General features: G+C 41.6%; 1 protein-coding gene across 1 annotated transcript in view; it reads right to left on the bottom strand.

The window, feature by feature from the left end:
* Positions 1-17: 17 nt before the first annotated feature.
* Positions 18-11,837, bottom strand: part of LOC115373319 (E3 ubiquitin-protein ligase RNF19A) — a 44,524-nt gene continuing 32,704 nt past the window's right edge. Inside the window, exons 4-10 of the mRNA XM_030071642.1 lie at positions 11,671-11,815; positions 9,539-9,701; positions 7,915-8,029; positions 4,834-4,995; positions 3,404-3,617; positions 3,095-3,238; positions 18-2,939 (exon numbers count right to left, since the gene is read on the bottom strand). Coding sequence (XP_029927502.1) covers positions 2,141-2,939; positions 3,095-3,238; positions 3,404-3,617; positions 4,834-4,995; positions 7,915-8,029; positions 9,539-9,701; positions 11,671-11,815 — 1,742 coding nt within the window. The 3' untranslated portion in view covers positions 18-2,140. The remainder of the gene's footprint in view (positions 2,940-3,094; positions 3,239-3,403; positions 3,618-4,833; positions 4,996-7,914; positions 8,030-9,538; positions 9,702-11,670; positions 11,816-11,837) is intronic.

Genomic DNA, 11,837 nt, shown 5'->3' with positions numbered 1-11,837 from the left:
GAGGACAACAAAAACAGTTCATATATAGATTGTTTTTTTAATTTTTCAGATATGCATTTACACGCATATTGTAAAGCAAATTAGCAAACAAATATACAAATACCTTATGCCATTCTGCACAAATTACAAATTATATCTGGCACTAGTGTTCAAATTAGGATCAAGAAATGGGAGTTGTGGTGAAGAATGAGAGAAACAGAACCAGGAAGTGGGAATCAACCAAACAATGTAGTATGTAATGTGAAGAGGACTGCAGCATGTAGCCTTATCCTAAAAACCAGTAACAGACCTGGGTCAAAATACCATTCACAATGCTTTTACCTTAGAGGTTCAGCTGAGCCAGATCAGTGGTCTCTGCACTCAACAAAGGCTCAAAGCAAACACTCAAAAATAAGCGAGTATTTGAAACAGAACTTGACTTCAGGTCTGCTCAGCAGCACCGATTGGCAACACAAACAGGAATCACAGGACAAATCAACAGGGCTGGGAGCCCATGACAAACAAATGGATGTATCCCGTTAACGTTGTGCATTGCAGTACATTAATGTTAGAAGAAATAACAGTTAACAGTGCAGGTGCCTCGGGCCATTCAGCGGCCTCAGTTATTTGCGTAGCATTTGTAAAGCATGTACAAAACAGCAGTCTGTATGTGTGTATATTCCTGGGTCTTGTCTTCATTCATCCCTATGGTGTAAAAAGGATGCACCATACTGTGTCTACAGGTGAAAAAACAGACATCAAAGGTATAAGGAGTAAGATTTACCAAGAGCCTGAGTGCTGTCTTTGGTAGGCAATTGAAAAGTCTTCATTAACCATGTCTACCACAGTTATGTACTGTATGTGATACCCTAACACCCCGTCCTACATAGACAGACATTCTGAAATCTATCATGTATCTCTTGTTTTAAGTCTTGAAGACACGGTGGAGAGAAACCAAGATGAAAAAAAAAAACAAAAAAAAAAACAGCTTCTTGAAGGCACCATGAGTTAACAAAGATATCAAAGTTCTCTCTTACTCAGTGAGGCGAAACCATCAGCCTGAATAAATCACCTTGGGACAGGACATTTTACAATTTCACAGAACTGACCAACCCATTGTTTAATATTATCGAAATGACTTTCAGCACAACGTCGACTTAATAAACTGTGGCCTTCCAGAGACCTTTCTCTAATCTCTACCAGAGAGCAGCAACCAACCCAGGAATCAGACATTTCTGCTCAGATACTCCGCGCCTCTTACAAGCCGTCCACAGAACAACACCAGGCCTGGGATTTCCTAAAGCATCTTAGCACTGACAAGGAAAGCATATTCAGTGTTGTTCAGGTGATTTCTGCCACACTTCTTGACTCAGATGTTACCAAGTTGCAGCAGAGTGAGCTGTCATCTCCAAAATGGGACTCAGGCTCTAAAAGAGAATCTCAGTTGCATTACAAGTCAGACAATAAAGGAGATTTTAGTGCTAAAATACATTTAGGAAGTTAAGCCCAAGTCTCGTTTCTACACTAGAAGGTTCATTTCAAATGTTCCAACCAAAAACAAAAAAATCTAATAAATACAGGAGAACAAAAATATTCATCTAAGAATTCAATTTGGAAACAAGAGAAAACGGTGAATCATATTGCCTGGTCCCTGTTTGAGTTCATTGTTTTTGGAAAGCTGTTAAAAATCCTGCATGGTGTTGCATCCGCATCGAAGAGCCAAAATCAAATATTGGCAAAACCGGCACAGTGGTTTTATTTTGTTAACCTACACATATTGTAACGACAGCAACCAAATCAATGGGTTGCCTTACATCAGAAGTGGCAAGTGAACTATCAAGGTGTTTGAACAATGGGAATAGCAGTCTGAGGGTCACAGGAAGAAACACCAGCATTCACAATCCTATCATGTCTCACAAGATTGCTGCTCTTTGAAAACCTCTCATCATTTCCAAAAAAACCTCCTGACAGTCAATGGACACAGATCTTTATTTTCCAAAGGTTCCTCTTTTAAATGAAGGAAATTAATCCCACAATTATCATGCCCCTTTAGAAGGGAATAACAGAAGATGCAGTTTAAACCTTGTAACCTATGGTGGTTAGTTCAGTGGAGGAAAGAGGTTAACTAAAAACATGGAGTCTGTGTGCAGCACTTAAGGTATTAGATTTCAGTCTGTATACAGGAGTTCTTGGGCTGCTGCTGGGTTTGGGCTGGATGTTGTGGTTGGTGGCGGTGGTGGTGATTGTTGTTGGCTTCTTTTAGCAGCTCTCCAGTGTTGCTGTGAGAGTCTAACTCAGCAGGGCACACCAGGTTGACATTTTCCTCCGTGATGAAGCAGAGAGGGGAGAGCTCTGCACCGTGGCCCAGGGAGGAGGTGGTGGAGGTGGGTGAGTGAGGGGTGATCACGGCCCCTTGGGCTGAGGACGACGCGGGGCAGGTCTCCAGGCGGTCGTTCTCCACCTCGGGCAGGGGGCTGACGGTGGCAAAACGTGTGTGGTACTCGCCTCCACCAGAGCCGTGGCTACAAGACGTCTTCATGCTCTCCAAGTCAGAGCAGCTGAACTCAGAGAAGTGGCTGGAGTGGGAATCAGCCACCGATGGCAGGCTGCCGCTCAGAGAAGGAGAATCAAACTCCGAGGAGTTGGTGCTTCGCTGCTCCAGCAGCTGAGCGTCCATATCCTCCCGTGTCTCGTTGATCTTGGTGCCGCCTCCGCCTTTCTTGCGCAGCTTGCCTTTGCTCTTCTTGCCCACTGAGCCAGAGGAGGAGGAGCAGGAGGGCTCTTTGGCCCACTTGGCAGAGGCTCCTTTGCCCTCCGACAAGGTGCAGCCGGTGGAGGAGCAGGTCCAGCCACAGCGGCCAGCATGGCCACCGTCATCCATGCTGCTGCTGCCGCTGTGGTGCCGCAGCTTGCCAGGTTTGGACTCGATGTCCACTTGCACTTCCATGCTGTTCCCATCTCTGGAACACAGACAGTGACACGTATCCTATGTAAGTCAACCAATGAGATCTGAGTAGCAGAACTAGTCCTTTTATAATCTCTATCTTTATATGGATACAAGTTTGATTCACATAAAACTGCTGGATGTAGCAGCACAAATGTATGTGGCGTTTACCTGTCAAGGGGCATGTAGGCGTTAAGAATGGATCCAGCCATTGCTTTGGTGCTAGCGTTGTCGCTGATTGTCCCTAGACTGACCGTGCCAGACTCACCACTCAGGCTGCAGCGCTCCTTCTGCACATCTGCCTGCACCTCCAGCCTGACAACATGTACAAATGAGATTAAGACAATGCAAAAAACAGAGAAATTAATAAAGGGAAATGGCAGGAGAAGTGGAAACAAATAAAAATGGTGGATTCAAAAAACGTATAATTCTGAAAGAATAAAAAAAAATAATTGATGATACTGTTTGCTGGCCCTGTACCTGTTAAGGTAGTTGACCATGGCGCTGCCAGAGAGGCTGCCAGTGATGCTGGCTCCAGCCAGGGCCATGGTGGAGGCGGTCTCACTCAGGTTGTCCCTGATGGCTCCGAGGCGGTCCATGTGGCTGCCGCTGGCACTCAGGCTGCCTGTCAGCCCCCCCACGCTGCCCTCACCAATACTGGGGTTGTTCCTGGTGTCTGCCACTGACGTAGTGTCTACAGAAAAAAATGTAATCATGAAAAAAAATCTGAAAGGGCAAAAAACACTGACTGATCACCACTATGAGGAAGACCAAGATGAAACAAGAATGTTGAAACTTAGAATGTTGCAGAGAAAAGTTGTAGCTGTATAAACTACCTCGTATGAGGTGGACTCAAGCAGGATGATGATGTTGCTGTGATTAAGTTTGTCAAGTTGCAGGTGGCTGCTCTTAGCATGTCATAGTGTTACAGAGTCTGTATCCAGCCTGTCCATATGTACAGGCTGGATCTCACATGTTGTCAAAAAGCATAGTGTTATGCTGTTATGGTGAAATGCTGTCTTGGTAGTTACTGATCTCTCTGCCTATTATCCTGATAGATCTTAGATATTTAATTTAGCATTTACTATGATACAGCTTTGATTACACCGATGGTGATAGAGACAGAGTGTCTGGATGTCATATAATTAAGTTGCTTTCACAGGACTGCAGAATATAGCTCTTGTGAATTTCTTATGATAAGAGCATTCATGGTGTAACCTTGCAAGAAATTCATGCTTTCAAGATGAAGGAAAAAATCATTTTATCCACAGGGAACACCAAGGAAGAGAGCGTCCATTTTCCTGAGCTGACAGTAAAAATCATGCTGGTGAAATATTATAGATGATATTCTGACGCCCTGTTCTTGTGAAAGTAGCATGGAGCTATGCTACAAACTATCCAGCTACAATGAGCTCACAGAAACACAGAGTAAAGATGCTATCCTTGTGAGGGAATCAGTACACTGTCTTATCTAGTCTCACTGGTGTAAGCTGGCAGATTTCAGAATTTTACAGACCAGACATGTTGACATTCTTTTACAAGTAGCTGTGAGTTTCAACTCGTCTCGTCATTAATCTTTGGTCTAAACTGGCCTTTAGCCTTCCTCACTTAGATACACACACCATAAACTAGAAAGTCCAGGACAGGAAAGTATGTTTTTCAAGTAAGTACTGGTCTCCTGGCTTCATAGGATGACCGGAAATAGGACAAATTTTTCACATAATAGTGGGAGAACATTTGACATCTGCCATTAAATCAACATGAGATTTCATTTGGGAGTCAGTAGTGTAGTTGTCAGCAAAAAGTAAACAGTGTTTCTTGCTGAGTTGGACATAAACACAGAAGGTTATTTTCAGATGTCAGCGTGGGTGGATGGTTTGGAGTGATGATGTGTGGCCGCTGATGCTTACCGGTTGCAGCCGCCCCGCTGCCAATGTTCATGTCATTTTCATCGTCAAACTCGATGCGAACCCCTTTGCCATTCCCAGCGGAGACGCCACAGCCCCCACTACGGCACAACGAGATGGGCACCACGCCATACACGTAGGCCAGCATGATGGGAACGCCAATGCCTGAAGGTGACAGAGAGAGACCAAAGACAGGTTAAATCAAGTCACAGAAGGAATCAGCAGAGGTCAGTGTGCTACTAAACAAGAAGAAAAAAGAAAAAAAACATTGAAATCCCCCTCCACTTCCTTATCTTAATGTAACAGCTCAGGAGAAATCCAGTTGTCTTTGAAAACAAAGTTTTACATATTCTGAACTTTAAGATTAAACAAAAGAAATCATTGTCATCAGATGAGTCAAACCAGGCTAAATCATTAAAGATCCTGGCATGAAGTGGAGAAATTTATGAGTTTTGTCCAATAGTCAACACTCAACCTTGCCAAAGGAGAAGCAACGGAGTAGACAATAGGAATGCACCTGAGGAACAGTGGGACAATACTGATACCGATGTTTAAAATAACAATTTGGTAAATAGCCAATACTTTTTTTTTTTTTTTTTAAATTAAGATTACTTTTGGCATCTCTGCTTTATTTGACAGTCACAGTAGAGAGAGACAGGAAAGGCAGGGGAGACAGAGGGGTTGACATGCAGCAAAGAGCCTGAGGTCAGATTTGAACACAGGACGCTGCGATCAGGACTGAGCCTTGGTACGTGGTACACACACTTACACTATATTACCAAAAGTATTCGCTCACCCATTCAAATGATCAGAATCAGGTGTCCTAATCACTTGGCCTGGCCACAGGTGTATAAACTCAAGCACTCAGGCATGCAGACTGTGAAACAAGACATTTGTGAAAGAATGGGCCGCTCTCAGGAGCTCAGTGAATTCCAGCGTGGAACTGTCATAGGATGCCACCTGTGCAACAAATCCAGTCGTGAAATTTCCTCGCTCCTAAATATTCCACAGTCAACTGTCAGCTCTATTATAACAAAATGGAAGCGTTTGGGAACAACAGCAACTCAGCCACGAAGTGGTAGGCCACGTAAAGTGACGGAGAGGGGTCAGCGGATGCTGAAGCGCATAGTGCAAAGAGGTCGCCGACTTTCTGCACAGTCAATTGCTACAGAGCTACAAACTTCATGTGACCTTCAGATTAGCCCAAGTACAGTACGCGGAGAGCTTCATGGAATGGGTTTCCATGGCCGAGCAGCTGCAGCCAAGCCACACATCACCAAGTGCAATGCAAAGCGTCGGATGCAATGGTGTAAAGCACGCCGCCACTGGCCTCTAGAGCAGTGGAGACGCGTTCTCTGGAGTGATGAATCACGCTTTTCCATCTGGCAATCTGATGGACGAGTCTGGGTTTGGAGGTTGCCAGGAGAACGGTACATTTCAGACTGCATTGTGCCGACTGTGAAATTTGGTGGAGGAGGAATTATGGTGTGGGGTTGTTTTTCAGGAGCTGGGCTTGGCCCCTTAGTTCCAGTGAAAGGAACTTTGAATGCTTCAGGATACCAAAACATTTTGGACAATTCCATGCTCCCAACCTTGTGGGAACAGTTTGGAGCGGGCCCCTTCCTCTTCCAACATGACTGTGCACCAGTGCACAAAGCAAGGTCCATAAAGACATGGATGACAGAGTCTGGTGTGGATGAACTTGACTGGCCTGCACAGAGTCCTGACCTGAACCCGATAGAACACCTTTGGGATGAATTAGAGCGGAGACTGAGAGCCAGGCCTTCTCGACCAACATCAGTGTGTGACCTCACCAATGCGCTTTTGGAAGAATGGTCAAAAATTCCTATAAACACTCTCCTCAACCTTGTGGACAGTCTTCCCAGAAGAGTTGAAGCTGTAATAGCTGCAAAAGGTGGACCGACATCATATTGAACTCTATGGGTTAGGAATGGGATGGCACTTCAGTTCATAGTATGAGTAAAGGCAGGTGAGCGAATACTTTTGGTAATATAGTGTATCTGGTGAGCCACCAGGGCACCCCCACTAATGTTTTTTTTCGTTTCTAACTGATCTGTCTTTTTTAAACTGAAATTCTTTTAGGCCTTCATTACGCTATCTTTGAATGAGTACAAATTCAATCTTACAAATTTATGAATCAATCTTTAATATAACCTTTAACATGTCAAAGATTCCTTTTGTGAAAATAACGGTTTTAAAAGAATTTTTAGTCTGCTGTTCAACTACCAACTCCCATAACATTCTCCAGCAAACAAATATATATTTAATTCTAGTTTCTCACCAAAAACGATATTTTGTAAGACTACATTTGACCACATCATGATAAAATAATAATTTATCTTTGCCTGATACTCATTTTAACAGACTAGAGCTTGAATGCATCATAATGTAACTCAATACAACCTCTAATGTTAATGAGGAGCCGACAGCAGTGTGGATAAGAAGGCAGCACAGTGAGACTGTGGTGAATTACATCTTTGGATTTAAAGGTCAGTTTCAGCAGCAAGTTTGTGCAACTGTGCCTCCGTTTACTCTCTGTGTAGCGCAACATGTTTTTCTCACTTGATGGGAGAATGGTCAGTACCACAGGCAACATTTCAGAATGGATAATATTCTTCACGGATCTCACCCCTCAGTCAGCTAAATATTGGCCACTGCCATGTGTGAATATCATCTTAGTGTTTGATAGGGTGATGGCAGTCAACAAGGCCAATATCAGCCGATAAAATCTGACGTATCTGCAACCTACCTGCTGCTACGTGCCCATGTGTACTATTTTATTTGTATATTTTGTATGTTTTTTTTTTTAATCACGTGTTGTGTTATACCTAGTTTATGTAGGCCTACTTGGGAGAAGCCAAATCAACAGTGCTATTGCACCAATAAATCAGAGCATCCCAAGGAGACAAGGATCAAGTGTCAATGAAAAAAAAAACTGAATGAAAACAGAAGCGAGACAGGAATAAAGTGAAACAAATTATAAATAAAAGAGCAAAGAGACGGAAAGAGAGAGGGACAGACACACAGATGAAAAAGGTGAAAATGGCTGGTGAAAAGACTGACCGACAGTGACTGCTGCCACCACCGGAGACACGATGACCGAGAGAGTCACTCCACCAGCGATCACCAGGTTCCTCTTGTGGTTGGAGATGTCTTTGCCTTCATAGCGGTTATGGATCTGACAGAGAGAAAGGATCAAAGGGGAAAGGAAAGAGTCACATTTCAATACTACTAATATCTATACATATATGACCAGTTAAATGCAAAAAACAGTTTCATATACCAAGGGGAGACTCAGCTTCCAAATCAAATTAACCTTCCACTTAAACTATTACCAACAAAATTTTCAAAATAGAGTAAGACATCACCTAGCCCGAGTGGATAGGTTTCAAATCTCCTTCACTATTCAGCTTACAAAAATTACAAGTACAAGGACAAATAGTGGCACTATAGCAAGTGATAACTTTCATGTCAGGAACAATTTCTTCCTGCTCAGATTCTATAACTATGTTACCACTAAATGTGTGTTTTATTGTATCTTGCTATAATCAGTTTACCTCCTATTCTCTGTTTTTTAATTTCAATCTTTCATTTTTACAAAAACCCTTCTGGGGATGGGTGTTGCAAATTAGCATCCACTAAAAAACACTATAATACTTGCAATGGATAACTGTTTAGGTTTGTCTATGTGCATTGTATCGGTTCCTGTCAAATAAAAAGTGAGTCACTGGGGTGCAGCTTTAACAGGAGGACTGAGCAGCTACATTCATCTGGCCAGTGTGGAATGCAGGTGATTCATGCTCGCATACTTCATACTAGGCGTGTAAACCCTACTGAGAGTCATCTGGTTTTGTCAGGGAAGAAAAGCAGTTGTTGGCTCTTGTTATGTCTTGGCAGGCTGTAGTGGGGAATTCTACCAACTTCCAAAACACAAGAACGTCACTGAGACAAAAGGAAAAAATACCGGGCGCTCACAGTTGTTAGGTAGTAAACTCCAGGTAAATGCAAAGTACTGCTCTTGAGGTCAAAAAGATGATCAGCGAGCCCAGGGGCTCCTCTTCTCTACATAAATATCATTGATGCACCAGCAATGCCTTATTAAAAACATTCTGGGTCATAGATGAGCGACCTGATAAAACATAAGCATACCATGACACACAGATAATGAGGGTGAATTACAGAGATGTGGGAAATAACTCTAATAACTTTCAGAGCTACAGAAAATAAAATGGGATGTGTGCTCTGGTGATTCAGTACAAACAGTTACATATTGCTAAACTGTATGTAAACTGTGGCCATTCAGTGTGTTTATTTCCATTACAGATAACAGTGATAGTATAGCCTGTTATGTAATGTTGACTATGGTTACACTGAAAAGATATCTGCTTCCCAGAAATGTTGTTTGCGGAAGCAAACCTCCAATGCAAGCGAGTTAATTATTTGAGGCAATCTGTTTTAGATCACATCACACTGGTTATTCAATGTCTTTACCAAAAGCCATACATGGAATATAAGCATGTTTTTTTTTTATCATTCTAAACCGTGCTCTGTCTTACAGTGACAGATCCAAACTATAAACTCAAGTGAATGAGCAAGTCATCATTCTGCTTCAACCAGATGGTGAATATTACTAAGAGTGAATTTGTCAAGTAACAATCTAACGTATGTAACAGAGTGTGAGCCTCACCTTTCTTCCTACGTACACTGGTATGCCAATAATCATGGCAGGAATGGCTATGCCAGCAATAAGCGCAATGCCAACAGGGGCGCCCACCAGTGTTCCCAGTTGCCACAGGATCTTCTTCTTCCTGCTCCATGGCTTCTTCCCCCAGAAAGTACAGCCTGATGGACTGAGGGAAAGTCAGAAGAAAACTAAGTGTTGACCAACACAGACTGTATATTGTAAAGATGCGAGATTTTTAAATAATTTTTACTGTCTATGCAGTTGTCTACAGCAACCCCTCCTCCACTGACCATCACACAGAAAAAGAGGAGTAAAAAAAATGGTTAAAGTGTGTTTTGTAGCATTACTACTATTACAACTATTATTATTATTATTGTTATTGTTATTATTATTTGTTGTAGTAGTAGTAGTAGTGGTAGTAGTAGTAGTAGTAGTAGTAGCAGTAGTAATATTATCATAATCATTATCATTTTAAGCTCTGGTCAAAGATTAAAAAAAAAAAAAAAAAAAAAAAGATCCCACCCTGTTGAGTCAAGGCTAACATGGTTTCACAAGTTTAATTTATTTATTCTACTTTCTAACTTGGTGTGGTTTCAGTAAGTTTTGCAGTGTTTATAAGTTTCAGATCACATTTTTAACCTTCCCATTTTGGTTTTGTTCAAATTTTTAATTTTTATTTTCTTTTCGGTGTTGCATTTCAGGCTTATTGAAGAAAAAAATGGCAGTTGTGCACTCAGCTGACCTCATATTTAGGAAAGTACATCTCTTATGTTTGTATATGACTTACGGTGAAATCCCTTCTACTGGAAGAATTATTTGCCATCATCTCAGAAACTAATCTCTCCACACTGGGGAGCTAGGGTAAAAACAATTCAAAATTTTTATTTAATTTCAGTTATTAGTAAAATCAGGTAATATCATTTTAAGATGAGTGTGTATTTCTTTTAAATTTCAATTCGGCTTACAAAGATACAATTGCTTAATACAATTGCTTTCCTTTTGGTTTCAATTTCCAATAATAACTTAGGTAGGCACCCACATGCAATAACCTGACGAGCTAACAAATCCAAAGTTAACGGAAGACAGGTTTAGAGGACAGGGTGGAATTGGGATTGCATCCTGAAACTGACAGACTGAGTGAAGAACCATTAGCATCACATACATAAATGTTTTCTCTATTCCCTTTTTACATCCTCTTCCTACTGAAAAAATGGTGTGTTGACAGCTTTATCCATCTGTGGAAGTCCAGAAATTTTTTATGCGTACAGCCAGGGTGTGTATGCATACAGGCTAATAGCTAATCAGCATTTCAGAGATTTTAAAAGGGCAATTACAGATGACTGAAGGTTTTGCCAATTTACTGCATTCTTTTACTATTTAGCATCAATGTATACTGTTTTCCAGTGCTCTGATTACAATATGAGATACCTACCAATGAGATACCTATTTGGCCTCTGTCTTGATTGTTTATCAAAGTAAATGTTTTGTACAAAGTGGCCAATTTCAATGTTAAAATTTGATTCCAACAAACTCAATTGCTTAGAACTAAGGACTGACATTTGGGCTAATTTTTGCCCATGGGTGTGCACTGCAGCGTTATCCAGGTTAACAAGTTAACCAGAGCATGTGGGCTCAGTGAAGTGCATGCGTTCTTTACAATGACATTCATTTAGCTAGTGATATTAAAGTTATAACCCTTATATGGTTGTGTAAATTTGAATGCCTTCCTTGCACAGGTGCATAAGAACTTGTACTTGGCACTGATCACATTCATGGATTTCTCGGAATTTCTGCATATTTTAGAAATGTAGCATTTACACTAACATTGCTTTGGAGAAAAAAAAAAAACACTTTACTGGGGTGCCCCGGTGGCTTATCATGTAGAGCATGTACTATGTAAGACTAAGGCTAAGCAGTGGTCTGGGTTCGAATCAAGCCCAGACCCTTTGCTGTCATCCACTCTTTCTACCCTGTGTTTCCTATGACTCTTTAATAAAGCAGGAATGCCTGAAAAATAATCTTAAAAAATAAAGTCATTCCTTTTAAGTTCTTTTTCCAAATCTTCATTCAATTATCTGATTAATAAAAATGTAATCTGAGATTAACTGATTATATGCTGGTATTGAACTACTGACCTCAGGTAGTGCAGGTCTGAGATTTCTTTCATGCAGAGCCAGCAGAACTCACAGCCGCAGACAGCGCAGGTCATGTGGTTACAGCTGCCATCATTCATCTTGATGATATAAGCGGCACAGCGTGGACATGGCTTGATGTCGTCAGCTGGGAGCAGGAAGGACAGGGG

This window comes from Myripristis murdjan, chromosome 16 (assembly GCF_902150065.1).
Source record: "Myripristis murdjan chromosome 16, fMyrMur1.1, whole genome shotgun sequence".
In the NCBI taxonomy this organism is placed as follows: Eukaryota; Metazoa; Chordata; class Actinopteri; order Holocentriformes; family Holocentridae; genus Myripristis; species Myripristis murdjan.
Note: the sequence above shows the minus strand (reverse complement) of the source record. Positions and strands in the feature narration are given on the sequence as shown.